At 43.0% G+C, this 27241-nt stretch overlaps 1 protein-coding gene across 2 annotated transcripts in view; it reads right to left on the bottom strand.

Moving 5' to 3' along the window:
• Nucleotides 1-25835, bottom strand: part of ADCY8 (adenylate cyclase 8) — a 271601-nt gene extending 245766 nt beyond the window's left edge. Inside the window, exon 1 of one of the 2 annotated variants that reach the window (XM_030938186.1) lies at nucleotides 22789-25835. In XM_030938186.1, the coding sequence (XP_030794046.1) occupies nucleotides 22789-23748 (960 nt within the window). In that variant the 5' untranslated portion in view covers nucleotides 23749-25835. The remainder of the gene's footprint in view (nucleotides 1-22788) is intronic. The other variant, XM_030938187.1, reaches the window with a different exon arrangement.
• Between the last annotated feature and the right edge of the window lie 1406 nt (nucleotides 25836-27241).

Below are 27241 nucleotides of genomic sequence, written 5' to 3'. Positions count from 1 at the left end.
TTCCTATCTAGGACGTTGGAGAAAGAACTTGTGCTTTGATTAGAAGGTGACTTTGGTGGCCTTGAGCACCACTCCAACTTGGAATGTCCATGGTTTTTTTTTTTTTTTTTTTTTTTTTTTTTTTTTTTGAGATGGAGTCTTACTCTGTCACTAAGGATGGAGTGCAGCAGCATAATCTCGGTCACTGCAACTTTGCATCCCGAGTTCAAGTGATTCTCATGCCTCAGCCTCCCGAGTAGCTGGGGCTACAGGTGTGTGCCACCATGCCTGGCTAATTTGTATGTTTTCAGTAGAGACAGGGTTTCACCATGTTGGCCATGCTGGTCTCAAACTTTTGATCTCAGGTGATCCACACGCCTTGGCCTCCTAAAGTGCTGGAATTACAGGCATGAGCCACCACACCAGACTGGAATGTCCGTGATTCTAAAGTCAGAACAGGCAGCAATCCAAGCTAGATGGCTGGAGACATTCAAATAAGGACTCTTCACTCCTATCCTGTGTCCTTGTCTCCACACAAACACCTTGGCTTATGAATTTAAGTGCAGGTAATATGCTTACATAACTACTCTTTATGGTATGGGATGGGAAAAGCTTGGAAGTCAGAGAGCACTGGGTGCTAGATGCACTAGGAAAAGCCCCCCATCTATTCCCTGCCCCCACACTCTACATGGGCAGCTACCAGTCAGGGGCTGTGCACGCTGGTATCCACCATCCCTGGATATGACTCCACCACCTGCAAGGGGCCAAGGCTGGAGCCCACTAGCAATCACTGCATCTTTGGTTTACTGGTCATAGCATGTTAACATTTAGCTTCCTTTTCCCCTCAGAGTTTTAGAAATGATGGCAGAGAAGTATGCCATGTAAGAAAGAGAAAAGAAAATCCCACTAGGAGATGAGCAGACCAGTTCTTGGAGGTTAAGAACCTCCAAGTTCTGCTCAGTTCTTGGAGGTTCAGAAACCTTTCAGACCCTTGTTTCCTCATCTGATAAGCAGCAACATCTGGTACATTAAATATCAGAAAACTTTAAAATATAAATTGTGTTACAAATGTCAAGTATAAACTTTTTTTTGTTACAGGTGATTGAGGGAGTTGGTCATTTGGAGTAAGTGTTGGTTTAAGGGAAAGAAGTGGGCTTTGAAGTACTTATTCTCCTTCAATATTCAATAAAAAATAATGACTCACTGTAGTTCCAATACTGTCTTCTTTAGCAATTATGATTTTTCAAAGCTCAAAGAGAACCCTCAAAGAAAGAGAGGTACTTCTTTCCCCTCCTTTTGTTAAAATACACTGTCTTGAAGGAATGATGCTTGTATTCAACTTTATTTTTTTCAGTTTTCAGTTGCATGGTTTGGAAATATCAGTTTAAAATATCAAAGACATGCATTTTAATTAATCATGCTTCTTTCTAGCGCTTTGTCACAGTTTGCTGCTGACTTTTTCATAGGTTGGCACACTACTCTCCTCGGGGTTCTGTTCATTCATTCAATAAAATTTCCATGAAACATCTGTTGTGTGCTAGGCATTGTTCTCAAGAGTGGAGATGGGACAGTAAATTAGTGAATCAAGATCACAGCCGTCATGATGCTTTCCCTGCAAGCTGCATAATGACAGGTAACACTTACAGGCTAGGCACCACTCCAAGACTTTACTTGCATTGTCTCTGTTTATGCTCACTCCTTTATAAGATACATGCTATAATTATCCCATTTTATAGGTGAAGGAATTGAGGCTTACGGACGTTTAGTGATTTGCCAGGTCATACAGCTAATGACTGATGGTGTCGGAATTCAAACCAGGTACTCTGTCTCCACAGCATGTGCTCTCACTCATTCTGCCAAACCATCTTCTTCCATTTGAGAGGAAATATAGGAGTGTTAATTTCCTGAAGATTAACACATAATGAAGGGCAGGCCGGGCGCGGTGGCTCAAGCCTGTAATCCCAGCACTTTGGGAGGCCGAGACGGGCGGATCAAGAGGTCAGGAGATCGAGACCATCCTGGCCAAAACGGTGAAACCCCATCTCTACTAAAAAAATACAAAACCCAGCCGGGCAAGGTGGCGGGCGCCTGTAGTCCCAGCTACTCGGGAGGCTGAGGCAGGAGAATGGGGTGAATCCAGGAGGCAGAGCTTGCAGTGAGCTGAGATCCGGCCACTGCATTCCAGCCTGGGCGACAGAGCGAGGCTCCATCTCAAAAAAAAATAAAAATAAAAATAAAAAATAAAAATAATGAAGGGCATGGTTAGGAGGTTAGGCCTCCATGTCTATCAGGGGTGGTCTATTTTTGTTGTTATCGCTAAATCTTACCCAGTTCACCTGCCACCTCCATGGTGAAGTCTTCCTCAATGTTCTCAGTCAGAAATAATGACACTTTCATTTTGGCTCAAACACTACAGAAATGCCAGGGACTCTTGTGAAGGTGATGAGGAGGGAGGAGAAAGAGGAATATGATGGTATGAAATTGATGGTAATGTTGGTATTAATGAAAATAATGATCTGGTGTATATTAGGCAGTCTTGGCCTTTAGCATTGCACAAATAGGGTAGCTATCTATATCAGGTCAACAATAAATGTTTTCTACAAGTAAAGTTGCCACATAAGCAACAAAATGAGATCAATTATGTTTAATAAAATTTGTGTTTGCTTCTTTAATGATACCATCTATCTAAAGGCTGTGGAAGCCACAAGTATTTTTACCAGAACATCAGCTATTGAAATAAGAATATCATTCTGGCACAATGATTTTGCGTAGGATCATTGGAGTTACAATTTGGCAGATTCTTTGGGTCATCTTCTCTTGATATGATTCCTGATTAGCTGCTGGTACTGAAAACATTTTAGCTTCAATTGTTAGCCTTACCTGGGATTTGAGCCAGATAGAAACAGGCCAGAAGTCTGGTAGAAGCACTACCTTGAATCTTAATCCAAACCAGGTTTATCTCACGTTCTTGGACATACACATCCTACTGCCATACATACCAGCCTTTAGCACCAGCTTTGGATATTCTCATTTATACATTTACTCTTAGATAAATACTTAACAAACATGGGATGCTGAGACTACTCAGGTGGGCAAACATACCAGACTCACTCCCTATCTTCATTGCTCTTACTATCTGCTGGGAAAAACAAAAAACAGACATAGAACAAATTCATTCTCTCTCTCTCTCTCTCTCTCTCTCTCTCTCTCTCTCTCTCTCTCTCTCTCTCTCTCTCAATGAGGGGGTGTTTTTCAAGAAAATTGTGGGTGTTTTGAAAATGAAATGGAATTGAGTTGTGACTTAAGAGAGGGCAGAGGAAGCGTCCCTGAGAAAGGTTCCTTGAGCTGAGAATGAGGGAAGAACATCTTGGGCAAAGGAAGAACAGAAACTTAGACAGCTAAGCGGTAGAAGATGGCATGAGTCTTTCAAGGAACTGAATGAAAACATTGTGGAAGGAGAACAAGATGAAGATTAGCATTATCTGAGGGAGACAGGTCAGATCTAAGAGGCAGATCCCAGGAAAGAGTTTGTCCTCTGTCTTAAGATCAATAAGGAGCTATTGACAGTTACTGAAGATTCTAAGCCATCATCACAAAAAATTGCACCCTGGTAACACTGTGGAAAATAGATTAGAAGGGGGCAAAAGTGGATGCAGTGAGGCTACTGGGATTCAGGTGAGGACCAGTGTCTTCTGCTCTAGAGTGGAATGAGAAGACATGGATTGGATGCACTTGAGGACACTCAGCAGTCAAACTTGCAATGGACTGGCCATGGGACAGCGAGAGGGAGAAATAATGGGGATGCCTTCTGAGCTTTCTGGCTTGGGCAACTGCAAGGGTGAAATAGAGAATGCTGGATTCATTGAGGTCAAGAACCAGGAGGAGGACAAAGTTACGGACACAGCTTGATGTAAATATCCAACATTCCCTTCTGAGATTTGGAAGATTTATCAGACTTCTCCACTTTTTAGAGTCCAATTATTCTACATCTTACCAATTATTTATAACTTCAAGAGTCAGAATCATAAACTTCAAATTAGAGAAGATCTATAAAATAGTTTAGTCCAGCTCCTTCTTCTTTTCCCCAAATCCCTGATGATGGGCATCTGGTCTCTGCTAAGCACCCTCAGGGACTACTTTCTAATCTCACAAGGCATGGTGCACTTTCAAAGAGTTATAAGTAGGAAGGCATCTGTTTCTTCCCTTGGGAAATAGTCCCACTAGTCTTTTCCAGCCATAATTGTTGCCTGATATTTATTCTGTGCTATAAATTATACATCAGATGACATGACATCTGATCTAGGTCTTTCTGTTTCTCAAATCTCAAATGTGGAGCAAAGCAACACAAAGCACCCATAAAATGTAAATGGCTCTATTTGTCTTAGATGATCAAACAGCTAAGTATAAGATAGAAGACTTGCAATTGCAATGTTATCTCAAAAAATAGTCAATGTTAATTTACTGGATGATACAGCATGAGTATATTTTGCAGCCAATATTGATTAGAAATTACATTAGATATTGGTGAAGGAGAACTAAAATAAAAGTAGAGTATTTTCTATCACTTAAAAAAATCTAGCAATGAGCAGTCTAGGGCTGGCATGGTGCCTAGTCATATCATCAGTGTTCTTGGATTCTTGTTCTTTGTGGCCCACCATCCTTCTGTATGGCTTCCAATCTCTCCTCACAGTCCAAGATGGCTGTTGGAGCGGTCATGACATCTGTCTACCAGGTAGAAAGATGGCTAAAGGACGTAGGGTGGATGAAAAAAAGGTGGGTCTCCCAGATGGATCAGACATCTTTTAAATGCTTCTCCAAATCCTCTAGTAATGCAACTGGGCACATTACCTCCCAAAATAAAGTTTGGTTCTATATGTGATATGGTTTGGCTGTGCACCCACTCAAATCTCATCTTGAATTGTAGTTCCCATGATCCTCACACATTGTGGGAGGGAACAAGTGGGAGGTAATTTAATCATGGGAGCAGTTACCTTCATGATGTTCTGGTGATAGTGAGTGAGTTCTCACAAGATCTGATGGTCTTAGAAGGGGCTTTTCCCCTTTTGCTTGGCACTTCTTCTTGCTGCTGCCATGTGAAGAAGGACATGTTTGCGTCCCCTTCTACTATGATTGTAAGTATTCTGAGACCTCCCCAGTGATGCTGAACTGTGAACCAATTAAGCATCCTTCCATTATAAATTACCCAGTCTCAGGTATGTCTTTATAGCTGTGTGAGAACAGACTAATACAACAAATATGTCCTCAAACGGCTTATCACTTTCAAACATATGTAAAAACAACTTAGGGTAATTCAGCATTATGTGGACAACTAAGTTTGGATTACTTTCAGGAATATAAGTAGGAAAGAAAGGAATTTGTTTTTGTTAGTAGGGGATCTGGGTAAAAATAAATGCTTGGTCTGCATATTTTGATATATTATGTAATGATTCTTTTCCTTTTCCATTTGGTGTGCACACCAATATGTTTTTATTATTATTATTGTACTTTAAGTCCTGGAGTACATTTGCAGAATGTGCAGGTTTGTTACATAGGTATACACATGCCATGGTGGACATAGGTATACATATGTCACGGTGGTTTGCTGCACCCATCAACCCGTCATCTACATTAGGTATTTCTCCTAATGCTATCCCTCCCCAACCCTCCACCCCCAGACAGGCCCCAGTGTGTGATGTTTCCCTCCCTGTGTCCATGCGTTCTAATTGTTCAACTCTCACTTATGAATGAGAACATGCGGTGTTTGGTTTTCTGTTCTTGTGTTAGTTTGCTGAGAATGATAGTTTCCAGCTTCATCCATGTCCCTGCAAAGGACAGGAACTCATCGTTTTTTATGGTTGCATAGTATTCCATGGTTTATAAATGCCACATTTTCTTTTCCAGTCTATCATTGATGTGCAGTTGGATTGGTCTTAAAGAAAGATGGTGAACTATGAAGTCATCAGAACTTTAAATTATTTGATGTCTCTATTTTCCCCATAAATGTTAGTTTTACTTGTGTCACATGCAGCATGTGCAGACCAGGTAAAGGAATGAACTGTTTCTCAAGTTTCTTAGCAGAGAGGGATGAAATCCATTAAAGTATAAAACCCATTGCAGCTCTCAGCAGGGCCAACACAAGAGGCAGCCTGGGTAACAGCAGATAAACTTTTCTTTCTTGTGTTCATGTTCTGGTAAACATAAGTGGCTCCAGGGTAGAAAACATGTATTATTTGACTGCTTCCCTCAAGTTTAGCATATAGTAGAGGGTGGAGTGATGGAAGGAATATGAATTACTAAATGTAAATATACATTTATTTAAATGACCACTCAGCATGTACAGGGTGGTGATGGTGAGAGTCAGCGGGAACCCATGTATGTTTGGAGCCAAATTAACTTCAGTTCAAATCCTCACTTGGCCACACACAATCGGAATGACTTTAACCAGGTTAAACTCTCTAATTCTCATCTTCTTCATTTTCAAACTGGAGATTGCAATCCTGCAATATTATGCAGGAATACTATTAAGAGTGGACAGGATGTGTGCAAACCATATAATGCAGATTCAGATATAGTTGGTGTGTAGGAAGTACTAGATATCATAGCCATGGACCTGTGCCTAAGCTACTCTGAAACAAAAGAGACCCTACTGCCCCAATGCCCATGGATGCTGGTATCAACACCAATAAGTTATTGCCACATACGAGTGTGTTCTTTCACCTTACTCTTGTTTTAGGAACATCTAAGTTAAGTCCTCAACAGCTAAAGACCTAGGAGGGGATGTATAAAGTGGTGGTTCTGAAACATTTTTTGGTGGAAGCTTGGCAGTGCCTTGGTAGGTCACAGAGCAGAAGATGGCAGTGCTGCAGGAGGAGAGGCAGAGTGTATCTCCCCTCCTCAACCAACACACAGTGCCACTTTCATAAGTTTTATATTTTAGTGCTTAGTCTAGTTTGAAAAAGGAGCTGCCACTATTTTAAAAATATTTTGTACATCCTATTTGTGGAAGAAATTTGATATTTATCTTACTACATATTTCCTAGCAATTTTATTGACAATGGATTACTTTTGCTGTGATTTAATGGTTGTTTGATAATGAGATAAGTTCCCAGTTTGAACTCTGCACATGTACATGAGATATGTCCAAGGAGATAAATTTTGTTAACTAGATTTTTAAAGGATATTTTTAGCTTTTTTTACATCCAAATTACCTCGAACCCATGGCTAGGTCGGTCTTTTTTGTAGGATGTTGAATAAAAATTTGTATAGACCTTCCACAAAATTAAGAAGAACTTTACATAAGAAAAGACTTTAGTGTGGGAAGCTCTAAGAAGACATACCATCATTTAGAGCAACATGGCTTCTCTTCCTTATAAGAGTGTTCTAGATACAGGGCAAAAAGGTTATTCCTAATGATTGTTATTTTTGTCCACGAGTGACATCCTCTCATCCTGCAATGTAGTTCTTGCTTCTGGTGTGCAACGCTCATTATTGCCAGAAATGGTCTGGGGGACCGTTTGTTTCCTCCACTGTTCAGCTGATTCACAGGTGGGGTCACCTTGTGGACCACTGTCTCGTGTTTGGCAGTTTCACGCCAACGACAGAACAAGACAGCTTGTCATTGCATGACATCATCAGACACAGCTGTGTTACAGGAATAATTAATAATAACAATAATACCACCCAGCGTTTGTTTACTGCTGGATATTCGTTCAAAATGTTTTCTTATTTATTAGCTCATTTACTTATAAAGAAGCTACTTTATTCTCATCTTGTCATGGATGCAGTGACTAACCTACAGCAGGATTGAGTGAGTTCTTTCAGGCTACCTTATCTATTTCCTGGGGTCCATAGACGAAGAAGAGGAATGCGCCAAAGCCAGGCTCCAGGTTGTGACTATTCAGGCTGCATAAATGTCCAATTCAATCCTGGCTGGGTAATACTGACACAAAATGGCTGTTGATTACAGTAACATGCACATTGTGGAAATGAGAGATAGGCAGGGGCCATAAAGTCACTAATTAGATAGTCAAAATAAACAACTGCCTGTCAATTAATTGTCACAATTACTAGTCCCTTCGAAACAAATTGAATGACTAAAATGACACACAAATTTGCAACTGATGGTGCCAATGTAATTAAACCACTAGGAGAAATTAAATATTAAATACCATCTAGTGAGAGATTCTTTCAGTATTTGCTAAATCATTACTCATTATTCTCTTCTTAAGAATCTCAGAGGTCAAAGACCTCAACAAGTTATGTGTTCTACAAGAACTGTCATTATCTGATCTTGGGAGGCAAATAAATGAGGAAAGCATACCAATCCCCACATTCACCTTCATTATAACTCATGGAATAAAATGTTTTAGAGCTGTAAGGAAACTCAGAAATCATTTCGTAGTCATAGAATTTTAGAGCTGTCAGAAACTCATTTTGAAGCCAAGACAGGCTGAGTGGCTTGAAGAAAGTTGCACTGTTTTGTATGTAAAATCTGAGGTGGGTCTTTTGATGACCCTTTATTCAGTTGTTTTCAATACAGTGTGCTATCCCCTTAGCTCTATCTATGATAGTGAGAACTGTCATGATAAACATTGCTACTATTTGGAAGGCACATTTCATTTTTCTTTTTCTTTATTAATTTTAACTGATTGCCTCTGAAATGAGCATAGTTTATTGAGATAAAGTGGCCTTAAAGGAGCATCAAATCTAGAGGGTAGCTTTGGAATCAGAGAGCTGTGGATGAAATCTCTTATTCATCTTATGACCAAAGGGAAATTCTGTAACAACTCTGTGTTCAGCATCCTCAACTATAAAACGGGAAGCAGCAATACTGATGCGAATACGATTGTTCAGGCATTTACTCAACAAACTTCTGCTGTGAGATTCCCTCGTCATGTGCCAGTGTCCATTCCAGTGATATATAAAAGGACAGACTCTGTTCTCAAAGAGCACATTGTTTAATAGTAGAAGCAAATAAATAAAACATAATTCCAATCTTCCCTGCTAACATGAATTCCTCCTGTAGATATTAAGAATAATTTCCTCACCTCAGGTCTAGTCAGGATTCTCCTTTTAAATAGAAATGAGTGCAAGCTGAATGCCTAGAGCACACAATTTCAGGAACTGTTCCTTCTCAGGGTTGCACAAGAGCAGGGTCAGCCCCTGAGAACAAGTGCCTCTTGTAAGCTTTGCACCCTGGATGCCTTACTTGTCTAACTAATCATGGCCCCACATCAAACCTGCCTTAAAAGTCCTTAACTCAGTTTGAAATCATTCACTTATTTAGGTCATTATTTGATGATGACTGTCTATAGCTCTAGATTATGATCTCTTTAATAGCAGGATCCTGGATTCTTTTCCTCACCACAGCACCCCTACTGCCTACATGCAGCACACTGTGGTACTCCATAAATATTTGCCATATGAGGCTAAATGAAAGCATGCATTAATGAATGATGGAATAATGTTGCTATGGTTTGAATGTTTGTGTCCCTCCAAAATTCATATGTTAAAATGCTAACCCTAAGGTGATGGAATTAAGAGGTGGGAGGTGAATGTGTCATGAGGGTGGAGCCTTCATGAATGGGATTAGTGTCCGGATAAAAGGCCTCAGAGAGCTGCCTTGTCTCTTTCATCCCGCAAGGACACAGTCAGAAGATGGCCATGTGAACCAGGAAGCAGGCCCTCACCAGCCACCAAATCTACTGGTGCTTAGATTTTGAGCTTCCTAGCCTCCCGAACTATGAGAAATAAATGTATTTGTTGTTGTTGTTGTTGTTGTTGTTGTTGTTGTTGTTGTTACAAGACAGTCAGCTATGGTATATTGCTATGGAAGCCTGAATGTTCAATAATATAAGTGAATTAGAGCACAAGGATCTAAATCCACCTGGCAGAGTAGCAGAGACCCACTGAAGAGAAGGTGGGGTCTATGCCAAACTCCAAAGCCTTTCCCACAAATTATGATCTGCAGACTGCAAGCATCCATTACCTGGCAACTTGTCAGAAACACAGAATCTAGGGTCCTCCTCCTAAATACAAATTTTGTCAAGATCTCCAAATGATTCCTATTCACATTAAAGTTGGAGAAGCATTCGTCTAAAGGATGCAGGGGTTAAGCCAGGTGAAGTCCAGAAACTGTCAGCTTAGGGCAGAGAACTCATTGAAAAAGGGTGATTGTTTTAAAACTTAAATTATAAAATCAAATGAAACGTATTACCTGATTCCTCTTTACCAGGTTCTGATTAAATACTCCATGTGTATTATTTCATCTCTTCAACAACCTTCTGAGTTATTATTATTATTATTCCCATTTTACAGCTAAAGAAAGTGAGGTGCAGGAAGATTGAGGCTCCTGACAGTGTCATAAAATGAAAAAATGGCAGATCAATCCCAGGCAGTCTGAATCTGAATCACATTCTGTGCTATGAACTCTATGCTTTTTTCTTTCCTTGTGAAGTGTGTGAGTTTGGCATATAGCAATCTCCAACACATGTCCTCTCTCATTGAAAGAGTCATGCTTGAAGGACTGCTCATTCTTTTTGTCAAATTCTGCATATCTCTCTGCCCCTCCTTTCCTTGAACACCTAACGAGCTCAGATTCTCAAAGTCAAACAAACACAATTCTCCAATTAAACACACCCCACTTATTCTTAAGCAGGCACTTGTCCCGGAGAAGGGGTACAGAGGGACTTCCAGGAAGTGGTGACACTTGAATATTGCCAGGCAAGGAAGGTAAACAATTGTCCTAGAAGACACATACCGGCAGAAACCAGCATGGAATATGCAGAAAACTGGTGTGAGGTTCAGCAGTAGAACTTACCCAGTGAAGTGATGTGGTGAGAATGCTAGCATATGGGAGAAGCTCCCACTGGGGAGTGTGGGGGTGGTTCAGAGGAGCATGGTGTGGCTTGATGAATCTTGGGTGGGGGGCTGCATTAGAACAGAAAGAGCAGGATAGAGAGCTGTGGACAGACCCCAGCAACGGAAGACTAAACCATCAGAATTTCATGTAGATGTCAGGTGGGACGGAGTCAATTGTTGACTTGTTGAGGTTGGGCTGCCTCAATGGAGGTATCCAGTAGGCTCTAGATTGCCAGGTCTTAAGCTTTGCAAATAAAACTGGGGTAGAGTTACAGGGTTAGGAGTTAGCAGCACACAGATACATACTTGTTGACTGAGGGAGGGATTTGATTATCCAGGAAGTGGTGTGGAGTGAGAAAATGGGAAGTCGCATAGGATGGAAACTTAAGGCGCCTCAACATTGAAGAGGTGAATTGAAAAACAAGACCTGAAGGCACCTGAGAAAGAAGAGTATGTAACCAGTACTACACTATGCTGTAGAGACTTAACAGTGATCCAGATGCCACCCCAGACTTTGTGAAGCTCACAGCCCAGCTGGTGAGAAAGATGTGGAAGCCAATAGCACTGCAAAATGAGGCAGGATAAATGGGCAGGTAAAGGGCCATGCCCTCAGAGGAGGAATATCTAACTGGGTCAGGAGTGTTGAGATAGCCTTCTTTTAGACATGAAGAAATTTTGGCCCAAAGAAGCTAAAGCCATTTGGCCAAAGTTGCTGTGAAAAACCCATAGCAAAAACAGGAGGAGAATGTGTGTTTTCTATGTGTTTAAGGAAACATACTTACATGGTTTCAAAAATATCTCTAATTTTCCATTGGCATAGCTTCTCTCTGGCAGAGATGGCTTAGGCCAGGCCCAAAGAGCTGCATATCATGTCATAATTCACTTGGCAGGAGCCAAGGGCATTATCTCTGTCTCGTAAATAGAAGAGACTTTGTAGTCACTGCACACTGACCACCTGGGGCCATGAACTCATTCTCAAATAAACTACCCGCCACCAATAGGCTGGGAAGGCTCACCCAATGAATGAGGATGTGGGAGATTTGACTTTAGAGGAAAACTAGCTTGCTCTTAGTGATTTTGTTTCTTAAACTAACTGGCAGAAAAAATAAATGAACTGAAAACATAAAAGACTCATGACCTTTTTGGGGACTTTACAAAGACAGCTTTAGTTAACTGCATTGAGTTCCATTCCCTGAAATCAGACTTTAGTTTGCTTTGTAGAAGTCTGCAGATAAACTGGTCCAGTTAGGGTACAATATGGTCTTTATGTGACAGGTTTTAAGCTGCAGGAAACAGTGGACTAAGCAACTATCCACTTTTTAGACACGGCAAGGTCAACCCGCTTTGTCCAATATCTTCCCCTAAGGAATGAGGCCGACCAGCCCCTCTGGTCTGGAGCACTAGGAGTCCAGTGGAAGGGTGAGAGTACCTCCTGCCCACAGCTGCACCTGTATGGAGTCAGATGGTGAGCATCCACCAGAAGGGGGCACCACTGAGACGTCAAGCCCAGGAAGTGATTTCCAGTGTGCTGCACAGCAGGTTGTGGGTTGCACAGCAGGAAGTGAGAGGCAGGGCAAGTGAGTGAAGATGCATCTGTATTTACAGCCACTCCCCATCACTTGCATTACCGCCTGAGCTCTGCCTCCTGTCAGATCAGTGGCCAGCAATGGCATTAAATTCTCATAGGAGTTCAAACCCTATTGGGAACTGCACATGTGAGGGATCTAGGCTGCATGCTCCTTATGATAATGTAATGCTTGATGATCTGTCACTGTCTCCCATCACCCCCAGATGGGACCATTTAGCTACAGGAAAACATGGTGTGAGTTGTACAATAATTTCATTATATATTACAATGTAATAATAACAGAAATAGAGTGCACAATAAATATAAAGCTCTTGGATACTCCCAAAATCATCCCCCACCCAGGTCTGTGGAAAAATTATCTTCCACGAAACCATTCCTTGATGCCAAAAAGGTTGAGGACTGCAGCTATAAAAGCAAAGAACTCCAGAGCTGGGAATAGAGATTCAGAGCCAGGGTGCTGAAGAACAAAGAGGGAAGAGAACAAGAGGGTGATGCATTTGCTAGCAATGGGACTCTATTTTGAGTAGATGGGCCTCATCCATTTAAAGTGTTTGGTAATGGACAAATACCCATGAATAATTCAGGCCCATAACTTTTGTTTTAACTTAAATGATCTGGATAATTACTTGAATTTTTCTTCACATTATCTAATATGTATATGTATATGCATATGTATAGCAAAACTCAGCTGCAGCTTTCTGCTCAAAGTGTTTCATGGGATAATTTCTGGTGTACTTTTGCTGTATTGACAGAGAGACTGATTTCTCTTCTCTAGCCAGTTTTTCATTCCCTGTTGATGATTCTGTGACGATGTCGTGTGAGGGTGGGGGTGGAGTAGGGGGTGACTGGAGGAAGGAAGGAGATGTTCACCTACCATTCATTCATTCCATTAATTTAAAATATGGCATTCAGAACCATCCATGTGCCAGATGCTATGCTAGCAGCTAAATACACAAAGATGGATAAGATACAATTCTTGACCTCAAAGGGCTCATAGTCTGGTGGGCATGTGAGAACCTTATGACATTGCTCTGATAGAGGAAAACACAGGATGTGGCAATGTGCCAAGGAAAGGGACTTTGAGCCTTGCCTAAACTTACCATCTGCCCATGTTTCTGTGGGGATGGGTTGCCTGGAGTCTCAGGGCAGCCTCTTCAGTTTTCAGCTGGAGTCACTCTGAGCACAGAGTGAGTATGAGTTCCCAGAGCTGCACATGCTCCCTCCTGTCATGTCTGCAGGTCACCAGCCTTGTGACACATTCTGTTTGTGATAAAGTGGTGCTCAGACAACTGATCCTCTTGGCCCATCCCAGGGTCCTTTTACACGCTCTTCTTTTCTTCACCAGGGAGGAAGATTCATATCCTTCCACTATTTCTTCTGGAGTCTGACCTTTCCTTTCATGTAACTTCTAAAAGAAATCCACTGCAGCTTTGATGTTTCATACTTTAGAGGTCTGTAGTTAAAAGAACCCAAGTCTTGCATTTGTGTAAAATATTTACTGGATCCCTGAATCCCGTGCTCCAGATGTGTTCTAAGAGTCAGGTACAAACCTCCAACCAAACCTCTGCAGTGGAGTCACAAACTCCCTACCCAAATCCATCCAAGTATCAGCTCCATCACATCAATAACCTTATCTCCTTAGTACCTAGCTGTGTTCTAGGACATAAAACCCAGCAGGCAGTCAACAAATATTTGTTGAAAATCTTATCTTTTCAATAGTTATTCTACCTTTCATTCTAATGCAATCCTGATCTTTTAAGGCCCAGAAAAATCATTTTTTGCCATCCTTTCCTGCTGATAGAATGGTCCTGTATCATAATTATGGCCCCTGAAAGATAACGAGGTCTTGTTGGGCAGAGATCCCAGGGGAACTCCTCAAAGGGGCACAGATGCAGTTGGCTTATGCCCTTTTACCATTTTGGCCTCTTGCCCTTTGTCTTCTACTTTTCCATGCCTGCAAAGCAACCATGATGACATGAGATGCAGCCAACGACTTTCAACTGACCTTGAAGAAAAGCTGTGCAACCATCCATTAGGGGTATAATAAAGGAGATTCCCTCTATAGGAATACATATCTATATATCTCCCTACATAGGATATTCCTACATATCTATAGGAATAGATATATAGATCACTATATAGGAATCTTCTGGATTACATCTCTGATGGATTATTGCACAACTTCTCCTTGGAGAATGCCCAATGGCAATGAGCTCATCATTTCAAAAAGCAGCGCCCTGGGCAGGTCTGTTTGTTACCAAACTTTACCTTTTTGTGAATCAGAATTTCTCCTGCTTTAATGGCCATCCATTGGTATTAATTCCATTCCAAAGGAGACACACACAAAATAACCAGTCTCTTTGTCATGGCAGAACCCCAAGTATTTAAAGACAATCACCATATTCCTTCTATATCCCTTCCATCTTCAGACCTTCCAGAGGTATTCTGCCTTGTTTTGTTTTCTGTTTTTGGTCCTTGCTCTGGCTTGAATGTGCCCCTCATAAAGCATGTGTTGGAAACGTAATCCCCAATGTTACAGTGGGACCTAATGAGAGTTGTTTAGATCCTGAGGGCTTTACCTTCATGAAAGGATTAGTGTTGATTTTAAAAGTGTTTGAGGCTTTGAGTTCAATCTCTTGTTCTTTTATGCCCATGTGATGCCTTCTGCCAGCTTACATTGCAACAAAAAACCTTCACCAGATATGATCCCTCAATCTTGGAATTCCTGGTCTCCAAAACCAGAAGCCAAATAAATTTCTGATTTACTTTTAATAAATTACACAGTCTCAGGTATTTTGTTACAGCAGTATAAGATAGGTTCTGTAAGATTTTTTTGTGCCCTTATTTCTTCTCCCTTTAGTCTGAGTTAAAGAAATACATGTACTTTGATAATGCATTTCTAATCCTTAATAGTTTCTATTTTATAAGCAATCTTGTGCATTCAGCATGTAATCACACACACATACATACACACAAACGAAGAAAAGATTCTGAAATGGTTTACTCCAGTCAACTGAAAAATCAGCTGACATAGAACAAGGATGTGTTGTTTACAAAATGAAGTGGTTATAGTTTCTCGTTTTTATGTGAAATTTTTACACTGGCACTGTAGATAGAAATGGCAGTTATAAAAACATTACTCATTTAACAAGAAACCCTAAAACATTAATGTGATTTACTTTCATGTCCAGCTTATGTCTTCGCCATGTATAACTTTATCATTCCCTAATTTGGGGAAAGTTTGTGCTTCAAAGACATTTTGCAATTAGTACACTTGAGCTTAGATATATAAAGCAGGAAACAGAGTGAAAGGGATAGAAAGCTCCAGTAGCTATAAAGTACAAAGTATTTCATATTTTAAAATGTATGATCTAGCTAAATGAAATTCAGATACCAAATTATACATATGCACATTCAGAGTCCAATGCATAGAGATCAGAAAACAAGTAAACATAGGTTTATTACAACACGTTGTCAGATAAGCTCTGTTCTCTTATTGAGAAGGTAGTGGCCTGGTGGCATGTGCTGGTAGGTGGCTTTTATGCGTACCAGAATGTGCCTGGACCTCCTGTGGAAATCTGGCATCTCCATGGTTAATTAATCTAGTCTGCATTCTTCCTCTCCCCCACAGGGCTGACTGTAAAAAATCTTGCAGGGAGAAAATCTGGCTTCCGAAGCACTGCTTAAGTGACCTGACTTCTTAAAATAGTCCTTCATAAACAAAACTCACATGATATAATTTGAGTGTGTAAATCCAATTACATTTCCTGGGGAAGTGCAGGGAAGATTATACTGGCTTTCCCTGCTCTGTTGTGGCTGGCTGAAGCAGCATTCCTCAACTAAAGCCCCACAAAAATCCTGGGAAGAAAATTCTTTACATAACCCACTCCTTTACTAGCTGTGGTTCAAACCTATGTATCACAGAAATTTTGCAACCTTCAATACTGCCACCAACCTTCATGTTCTGTTACTTTAATTCTTCCCCAAAGAGAAAACCAAAAACACACTTCAGAAGCGATAAGTCAAGTGAACTACTATGTGGTCCAACTGCGTATTCTGGGCCTACTGGTCTCTCAGACAATCAATATTGTACCTATTTGGTGCTGAGAGGAAAGGTTTAAGATGAATGTTGCAAGTGTCTCCTATGTTTTGCAAATAAACACATGTAGAATCAACTTAAATAGACACACTTGTGAAATGAATAAATTAGCATCTTAAGACATATTTAGACAACAGTAAAGTGTCACATCAGCGTGACTGTAGTAGTGTCCTCTGATTAAATGCTGCTAGCAGCACTGAATATGGAATAAACTCTTTTTAAAAATCTTTCATTTTTTTGGCTTGGTTTCACTTATTTTTGATGAGCTCTTAAAATGCCATCAATCATCAAAGTGTAAATATGACTAATGCATTTGTCCTACTTAGCATGACATTGTAGCAGCTGCTCTAGAAGCAAAGTCCTCCCAATCTTCCCAGTTCTAATCTAATTATGCTCTGACCTGCTGATAAGTCAGGTGATATTACCAGATATGAAGGAAAACAAATTCATAATTCAATCTTGCAAAGCACACAGTACACAATCATTTTACAACTCTCTCTAAATACAGAGACAACAAGCCTATTTGCAACTCCAGAGCAAAGATGTCTACAGGCCAGGGCTGAAGGGATTTAATTGGTCATTTCAGCCATCATTAAGGTATCCTTTGTAAAGCCCATTCTCCACCAACATACATATACACAAGCACACACACACATACACATGAAGAAGAAAGAAAGAAAAGAAAAATAGAAAGAAAGAAAAAGGAGAATCTCTGGGTATCTTTCACAAGTAAGAGAGAATATATCCATTTCTCGGCATTCAGAGGAATCTCTTGGGAAGGTTGACACTCAAATCAGTTTTTGAAAGGCATTTTTTCTCAGACATGCTGGAAAGCTGCCATTATTTTTTAAAAGCCTATATGAATTTCCTAAAGAAAAATGTACAGAAATGGAGATATTTGGGGTTTTAAGAAATGTACACCATAACTAGTGAGGTACATTAAATTGGATTCCAGTCATATTCATTTAATGGATATTTATGTCCCTCAAGTGAGTACGTACCTTGCTACCAACTACCAAATTGGAATGATTTATATTACATGCCATTTGTTGTACATTAAGTAGTCACAGGATTCCCTTTATTTGATTTGAGATAGCTACAAAGAACCTTAGACTTACACAAAGAACTTATAATATCTAATGTTTAAACTGTATAAATGATGGGAGAGAAGCTGGTAATTTTATTATGTTCATGTTGTCTTTACTGTGAAGTTAATCCTTCACTTAAGTGGTCAAAAATGTGTATTTAAGTCACATAAAAAGTCTGCTTCCCTCCTGAACCCAACCTACTCATACTATGTACCACTATCTTATCCAGCACATACACCCAAAAAGCATTTTCCCCTAAAGGATTTCTTGAAAGTCAAATGGTAGGCTAAATGTCCCTCATTATAAGTCAAGTTTAACGATGATTCTTTAGCATTTTTCTGGCTCTAGTCTCTCCTGTTTGATAGGATGTTGAAAGGTAGGAAAGAAGATGTTGCATGAGAAATTTAAATCTGACAGCATGACCTTGAGTACTAAGTAACCTGGATTTGCATACCTGACTGCCTTTGATTGTACAGTTATCTTGGAGAAATCATCTCCACTCTGACAAGTCTGCTTATCTATCTCACCAAGAGGTACAGAAGACTAATTAGCCACTAGCTGTAACATTTTAGAATCCCCAAGAGGGAACCATAATGCAGCGATCTTTCTGGTTAAATATTACTGCCTCTCAGTTTTCCAATAACTAAATGATTTCCACCATCTTATCACTAATGAGCTAAAGAATGAGAATGAAATGAGTTTCAAATGTAAGATAACTCAGATGATTGTCACCAGCAATTAAAATACAGTAAAATGCTAGCTATAGCAATAGCGTTTAGAATTTATCTATCTTGTGAAAGAACCTAGCAAATATAATCTTATCATTAATCCTTTATTTACACATATAACATCATTTTGTAATGAATTTACTGGTGGATAAATCGGATTGGTGAGACAAACAATTGGTTTATGATGTGGGAAAAGTAAATCAGTGTCTTAGGGAAATCTGGACAAGGTATTCCTATTATTGGTTTGAGGCTTATTTAACTTGAATTGGGTGCAGTTTCATAAGAAAGAAATGATTGTAGCCCTAGTGCTACCTATAGCTGAGCTAAGTTAGAGTGAAATAAAAGGAACCCTTCAAACTGGGTTTTGAACCTTCTGAAAGTGTCTCAGTCTTTCCAATGCCACTCCAGATGCAGAAAACATATGGGTGATTATGTCTGCTCTAGACAATAATCTCATTGTTGGGTGGGAAGTCAATGTTTGTAGTGTGTTAATTGAATATAGAAAACATAAACCATCTCTTTGCTGATGGCAGGGAATTTCCTGAGTGGCCCCTTTTAGGTTCCATTTTGTATCCGCAGTGGAAAGCAAATGGTGAATCAATAAACACAGGGTTTTGTCTCTTCATATAGGGTGTCTGCAGAGATTTGCAGTGTGGTTGCTACCCTGTCAAGTCACAGTTGTCATTTCCTTCAGGGTAGAAAGAGGGAAAGCAGATTCTCATAGCTTAGATTAAAGGGAGGCAATCATTGGCTCATTTGTTCCTTTCAAAAATGACATTTTCAGTGAAGTGAAACAGCTGCCAAGGTGTGCTAACTCCATACTCTCATTTTCATTTCCTAATTCTTGAAAATTCTAAGTTAAACATTAGCCATCCTACCAAAAAGAATGAAGATTAATGTGGAGAAAGATGATATTCCAGTGTTTATGGCCTTTAGTTGACAGATTTGCATCCAGCTAAGCAGAATGATGAGTTAGCTACAATGAGCCTATTCCCAGCAATTCACTCATTTTTCTCTCATAATTTCCCTTTGGCTTCTTCATTAAATGTTTATTCATGTGCTATACAGAATTTACTCTCTTAAGTAGTAAAAGAAGTACTCCTCACTCTTTAATAGTTTCAAATGCTTACATGTTTAGAAAGATAATCACTAGAGGATTTCTGAAGAACAATTGGCATTGGAGTAAGGGTTTGAATTCTGTTCTCACTGCTTGCTAGGTTCCTGATCCTCAGGATATCACTGTAAAGTTTCTAGGAATCTGTCATTTTTTTCTCTGAAATGAAAATGAAGGATGATACCATCTATTTTTCATCATTAGATGTGATGATGCACATAAGGGTGCTTAGTTACATGTAAAATACTGTGCAAAGTAAAGGATTATTATAGTTTTTTGACTTCTTTAAAAGATGTTTATGTGTAAGACTGCCTTGCACGCATACGATGTGTGTGTGTGTGTATAGAAAGCTTTCACCAACACAACACCAGGGCACTTGGATATTTTATAATATTTCCTATATGATGAATTATCTGTTCATTCAGTGACCATTTGTTGAATACCAACTATATGTCTGGCATTTTTCTACAGGCCGAGGATAAAATGCTATTTATGATAGACAATATCCTTGCCCTTATGGTGTTTACGTTCTTGTGAGGGTGTGGGGGACAAACAGTAGATATAAACAAATAAGATAATTTCAGATAGCAGATGTGCTCTGGAGAAAATAAAACAAGTCATTTACTAGAGAAAGTAGCATTTGAGAGTCTGGAACAATGAGAATGTGCCAGTCTTATGAAGACTTTGGAAGAATTGCTCTAGGTAGCAGGTGAAAAGACCCACAATTAGGAAGAGCTTAGAATATGGCAAAAATGAATGGCGTATTTGGAGCCTAATGAAGAGAAAAGAAGAGAAGAGAGAAGAGAAGGAAATATGGTTGGAGAGAGAAGAAGCAACTAGCTCAGAGAATCAAGTATGCTGTGGTAAGCAGTTAGGATTTTACTCTAGTTGCTATAAGAAGTGTTTAGCAGGTTTTGAGCATTCCTTATATGTTACTAGACATGGAAAACTAAATAGTACCTATTCAAAAATCACAGATTCTTGTAATACGCGATTTATTCTCTACTTGGTCCATCTGCAAGATCTAGGAAAGACTCTTAAGCCCATAGAGGGCGCCAAAGGACCTTTAAAGGCCCTTTCAGCACTGAAGTGAGGGGAGAGCGCTCTGGTTGTTCCTTTAGAGTTTTGGTAACAGGTGACTCAACCTACGAAATCGTAATTTGTCTATAATTCTAACCCAAACAAAAAATTGAATGAACTTGGTTTACATGCATCAGGACCTTGGTTTTCACAGTGGAGAATTGTTTATGATGAGAGGAGGGTGGGAAGACATTTGGGGGTTATTTTTAATCTTCTCCCATCTGGTAGTATTTGAGTAGAGCATAAAACAAATATGGAGCCAAATTTACTTTCTGGATTCACTTGGCAAGAAAAAGATATCTATACTTAGAACTTTGAAAACACTCATAATTTGCCACTTAGGATGTGTTATTCTAAATACTATTCCTAACTTACTTATTAAATTTTCTAGTTGTGCGTACTGAGAAAGGCTATTGCATGAAAAGCAGTGGGTTATAATACATGGAGTTTCTTGTACATGATCAGATAGCTATGCTTTATCGTGAAAACAACTCATAGTGAGTTAGATGAAAAAAAGAGAAGGCAAAGAGAAGGAGAAAGAAGGAAGGGGAGGAAGACAGGGAAGAAAAGATCTACTAATGTCTAAGTATACAACAAAGAAAATGAAAAAAAAGAGAATGAGAGAGCTTGGAAGAAAGTAGATTTAGATGTACTGGCATGTAGGTCTTCATGTAAACAGGATTGAGAAATAGTTAATACCAAAGAATTTGACTTCCATTTCCCAGATTAAGGCTTATTTGTTATATGTGGATATAAAGGTTCATGGTGACTGTGAAAACACATTCATTATTGTCTTTAATAAGAAAAAGTTCAGTCAATCAGCCCTTACTCAGAGTCTCTCATCTCTCCATTTCATGCCTAATAATCACAGGCATGTGATTTATATAGTCTTTGCTTTACCCAGAGAGACTTCAGAAAGCACTGTAAAAGCAGCCAATCAGATAAGTCACCTGAGCAAAGGAATCCAGACCCATCGGAGAAGAGACAGGATCCCACATTGACCAGAAGTCCAGGAGGCCAATGATAGGTGAAGCACTCTAACAGCGCTGGCAACCTAAGCATCATGAGCAATTTTCAGTGGGGTTGTGCCTGTTTATTCTAAGCACCATCTATTCAAATTTGACCATAAAGAAGAGGAGTTTTAAGCTTCTAATGCAGCAGAAATGATACAGAGGCTAAGGACAGGGCAGGCCCACACAAAGCAGCCCCCTGGCCATGCATGTCACACCAGTCATCTATTTGAAAACACTTCACTTGACATGTTTCCCTCATTTTTGAGAACCTCCCAAATTCACTCTCCTGTTACCTACCATACATTTTGCAAAGACAGTGCCATGCCATTAATTATCTATTGGTTCTAGTAAATTCAAACAAGAGAAACATTGTCTACCTTCTCATCCATAGACAATGTGAACTGTGTTCACATAAGCATATCCATATTTAAGGGGAAGAGTAGAAAAAAAAAAGGAGGAGAAAGGAGAGAAAGATGCCTAAAGAACAAGATTTCACCTAAATATAATATTTACACCATCTACATCAAAATGCTCTTTCCAATTAATCAAAACTTGCGTTCTTTGCCACCCCCGATTACTGAGTTTGGTTTATTCAAAGCACTGGGGTCGCATCCTGTCATGAGAGAAGATATCATGTTCGGTCACCAAGGCAATAAAAAATTCCCGAGAAAACCATGTGTCATAGGATTATTTGAAGGACTGGATGAAATAACACATACAGTACTCAGCACTGACAGTCAGTATGTGTTTAACAAATATATGTTCCTTTGAGAACTGAGGGTTTGTGGCTTAGAGATATGGAAAAACCCAACTCTGAAGCCCAGAGCCCCCCTGCGACACCCTGCTGCGACTCTCCTGAGGAGAGCTGTTAAGGAATGGGTCACCTTCTAAATCTGGATGCTTCCCCTCCCCTTCTGTCTCATGCTCCAGAGACTGCGGACCCTGAGGGAGGGGAATGAGGAGCAGAAAGCAGACTTTCTTAGCTGATGTCAGAGTAGAATTACTCATAGAATCAGAGTAGAAGGGTAGAGTTGGTAGAAACTTTTAGAGGTCATTTAGTTCCACTTTAAGAAGAGATTGCATTCCGCTAACACTTAAGACCTCCTAGGTGCAAGGCACTGTGCCAGACTGAAGGAAGAGACTTAAAGAGAGTGAGGCAACCCTGGCCCTCTGGAAGCTATATGATGAATAACCCGGGGAAGTGAGAGGGGAAACAAATGCAAGGCAGGCAGGAGTTACCTGGTTGATGGAAATGACCGCCAGCCGGGGGATGACCACTTGGAGGATGACCTGCAGCAGCGAGGTGCCCAGGCCGGCCAGGATGGCCCAGGTGAGCGGCAGCGGCAGCATGCTGTAGGTGGCGAAGAGCGTGAAGAGCACGTAGCCTATGCCGTCGCCCAGGAGCCCGTAGCCGAGGCCTGCTGCCAGGATCTGGGTGGTCATGGCCACCCAGGTGACCACGCCGCTGTACTGCAGGTACGTGTGGGAGGTGGTGTCCTTCCTGACCACCACCAGGGCGCAGATCACCACCTCAATGCCGGTGAAGAAGCCCAGCAGGATGCCCTTGAGCGGGTCCATGGGGGCCGAGGCCAGGCTCAAGTGCAGGACCAAGAGAGTGAGTTTGGTCAGCACGTCCAGCACGTTCATCACCACTTCCGATTTGCGCCTCTGGCCCAAGAAATAGCGCTGGTAGAGGCGTTCCAGATCCCGAGATTTGAAGGAGTTGCGCAGGGTGGGGAAAATGACCCCTCGGTAGCTATAGCCCCCATTGAGAAAGAAATCCGAGTTGCTAGGGGCACAGTCAAGGTGCAGGAAGCCCAGGTCGCCCCCGCCTCCGCTGCCGCTGGCACTGCCGCTCCCGCTGCGTTCCGGGAAGACTTTGGTGCCGCAGGTGCTGTGCGCTCGCTCTCCCGGGCCCAGCGAGTAGAGGGGCAGCGCCGAGTCGCCTGCCAGCTGCGGCGCGTGGTGGTTGGGGCCGCCGCCCGCAGGGTCCGAGGCTTTGCCCGAGCCTCCACTCCCGCTGCTGCTGCCTCCCCGGTGGCCGTGAATGAAGCGCTGCTCGGTGATGTGCCGCACCGCCGTCTGCCACAACAGCCGCTGCGGCCGGGAAGCGCTCCTGCCGTCGCCGGCCGGGGGCGTCGGGTGGATGGTGTAGAGTTCCTCGCTGCCTGTAAGGCAGCGCACATCGGAGAGCTCCATGGCGCTGGGCCGCAGGGAAGGAGGCCCAGAACCCTGGGGAGGCAGCCGGAGGAGGGGGTTCCTAAAGACTTGAAAGCGGCCTGGTAGGAGCTTGGCAGCTATCCCTTCTATCCTAGGCTGTCCCGTTGCAGGAGCCCTGCGCCAGGGCTCCTTGTAGGTCAGGTCATACTGTGCCCAGGGGCAAAGGGCACCTGGAAGATTGCAGCGGACCTCCGCGTCCTTGCGCGCTGCTCTCCCGCCAGCCGGCGCAGCTTGGGGACGCAGCGGCAGTGGCTATTTGTCCTCAGGAGCCGCAGCGCTCTGAGCCACGCAGCCCCTTCGTGGGCTCAGGCTCCTTGGTTGGTTCTAGGCTCAGCGTTTTGGCGCAGCCTTTGCTCTCCAAGAGACGCCTAGGAGCCTGGGCGCTGTGCTTCTGCTGCGCGTCGGGCGGGCCTGGCTGCAGCACTGGGCTCTGGACGCCCACTGCTCCGCGGTTTCAGGGGTCCTGTCCGGGGGTGACCGGCGGCAGCGATGGGTGCGAAGTTAGCAGATGTGGCTGGAATCATCGCCTTTCGGAGAACTCCATTGCGCCGGGATGGGGAGCAGGGGCGGAGCTGGGGGCGGGGGCAAAGAAGGAGAAGGAGGGGGGCACGGTGAGGTGGCGGAGCGCCCCGCGACAGGGTTGGAGAGGTGGTAGCCTCGGCGCTAACAATTCACCAAATAGTTAATTTTAAGGAAGGGGTATGCTGAGGCTCCCTCCTAGGCTCCTTCCTAGTTTCGGAGCAAGGACTGACAGCGCAGCGCTGGCTCTGGCCAGAAGCATCCCTCCGGGAGTGGGTGTGGGGACTCTCGCCCCAGGGTCCCAGCCTGAGCTATAAGACGAGGTCCACGCTTTCAGTTGTGCTTTCGAAGGGTCGCAGCACACAGTTCCCATCCCCTTTACTTCGTTCTCTGGAGTCCATTTGGCTCGGAGCTAGGAGGAACAGGAGGTGGGGGAAGGAAAAAGTGGGGAGGTCTCCAAAGCCAAGAGCTCTGAGAACGAAGAGAAGCTGCCGGTGCGGATATCTGAGGCTGAGAACCGAAGCTTGGCGAATGAGGCGAAGGTTTGGAGGAGAAGGGAGGCCCGAGGCCGAGTGGAAGTCGACAGAGACGCCTCTGGATCCAGGGAAGCGCCGCCGCGTGCCACCCTGGAGCTCTGAAACGCGCTGCGGGCACCAGGCTACTGGGAGGAATTTGGAGACCTGTCAGAGCGGTCAGACACCCGCGGTGACTTAAACCCGCCCCCGCGCCAAGCCACGCCCCTGGAACCGGGCTGGGGGTGGCGGAGGGAACTGCCACCCAGATCTGGCCAGGACGCCCCAGGTCTTGTAGAAAGCGGCACGCGCGGGCCGGTGTGGGAGAGGACCACTGAGGGCTAGGGCAGGCGGGGTCCCCGGCCTTCCCTGGGCGCGCTGAGATCCAGCGTTCCAGCTGGCCGCGCCAGCCGGTTCCTCCGCTGTTCTTTTTTAGGCATTGGCTCTTGTCCTCTGCAGGTGCGGAGCCAGGACTCGTAGGCCGCGTTGCCCACGGACTCGGAGAGCCCAGCGCGACGGAATACAGGGTCTCCTTTCCGTCCTTCCTACCCGTGCGTCTTTTGGCAAAGCCAACTTTCGGGCTAAATGCAAAATCCCCCAAGAGGCCGCAATCATAGAGGCAGTCAGTTTCCTACAGGAGCCTCTTTACTACCTCGATCCGGAGGGAAGGGTACGGGACATTAAAATGGGGACTTCCCCTGCCTGCCTCACACACTAAGTTTCTCCGCTTACAATAAGGGTCGAGGAGGCGGACGTGGAGAAAGGCATGTCTAGGGGTCTCGCCTCGCCCTAGCCAGGTTTCCCGCCCGCCCAGGCTCAGCCGAGCGCTCGCGGACAAAGCCTGCGGAGGGGCTTGCGGCGGACCAAGTCGCTGCGCGGTGGGAGGTTAGTGCTGGTGCTAACGCCTGATGAGCCGCGTCCCGGGGGTGCAGGGTTTGCAGGGCAAACGCGGCCGCCGCAGTCCCGCACCCGGATGCAGGTGGAGGAGCGGTGGTGGTCACCACCTCCGCCACCAAGACTGCGGCTGCAGCCGGTGGAGCCCGGGCCCAGAGCACAGTCAGCTGATGGCCAATGACGTCAGGCCCTGGGCGCGTTCGCGGCTCCCCGTGGCGTCCCATGAAAGCCCGAATGACCGCCTTGCCTTGCCTCCCCCTCAGTCCCTCCTGAGCGAGAAGAGAAGCTCCTTTCCCTCCTGCCTGTCCTAAGGAAAAATAAATTTCAATCTCCCCACCCCCAACCACAGACACTGTCTCCAGGGTTATTTCAGTCGGCCGTGTCCCAGAAACGCGGGATTTAATTTTTTGCTTTTTAATTCTTTTTTTCTCCCCACGCATTTGGACTTCGGGTTAAACCCGGAACGGGTCACCTGCCTTGCACACAGAATTCCAAAAGGAAGACAAAAGAATCCTCTAACATTCCCCCTAGTCCCTAACCAGTAGATTTCTAGAATTTCGTTCACTCCATGGAAAAGACTCCCCTAATTCCAGTCCTTTAAAGTTGTATTCTACAATCCCTCAAGAAAGTCAAAATGAAACGCTCAACTTTAAGTAGATAGACGGCTGATTCTACTTTTAACTCTGCTTGTAGATGAATTAATGTGTTAACTCTAAAGATCTCCCAGAATAATTGGCCTATCCCATGGGGCTGGAAGTTAAGGGTAAAAGCACCTCAAACAACTCTGTGTTGCAGTTATCTAGCCCTTAGTGAAATAATCCCTGGAATTACTTTCCTGTGAAAGACATGCTTCCTGCTTCTTCTTTCCTGAATTCCTTGAACTCATCAGCCTCACCCTACTGGAACTCGGGTGGGTAATGAGTCTCTTGACTTGAGATGGGAACCCAGAGGGAGCACAGTTGGGAGGGCTGTCCTATAGACCCTGAGCCAGAATGTGTGGGGAGCTGTGTCCTCTCTGTGTGAGCACTGCCCCGCGGCATCTGTGCTAATGACCATATTAGCAAACTTGGCAATGGAAGACATCTCTTTATTTTCTCAGTTCTTTCTCCTTGGGGCCCTAAGGACTCAGCCTGAATAAATGAGGGGCTGGATGCAGTTGGAACTTTCCTATGAAAATCTTTCTCCAACCTGGACAGCTCCCAGGATGATTTATTCAGCAGCAAAAGGAGGCGGGCCAAGTGGGGGGAGATTGGACCCAATCAGATAAAATGACTCAGGCTGATGAATGAACACAGCATGCTACAGAAAGAAACTCAGAATTTCATGAACTCAGAGGTTGAAGCTAATGCATCAGGGAGAACACATCACATCTGTTCAACTGACTGAATGTTTCTTGGCTGGAAGGGTGTTACCATAGATTGTTTTAAAATAAGAACATGGATGACACAATTAGATTCCAATGCTCTTCTTCTTGCTGGGATGACATAGTGCCATTCAGCCCAAGAAGCATTTTGTTTTTGAATGACGGCATTGGTTCAACACAAATA

The sequence above is a fragment of the Rhinopithecus roxellana genome, chromosome 9 (assembly GCF_007565055.1).
Source record: "Rhinopithecus roxellana isolate Shanxi Qingling chromosome 9, ASM756505v1, whole genome shotgun sequence".
Taxonomy (NCBI): Eukaryota; Metazoa; Chordata; class Mammalia; order Primates; family Cercopithecidae; genus Rhinopithecus; species Rhinopithecus roxellana.
This window is presented reverse-complemented; position numbering and strand designations above follow the sequence as displayed.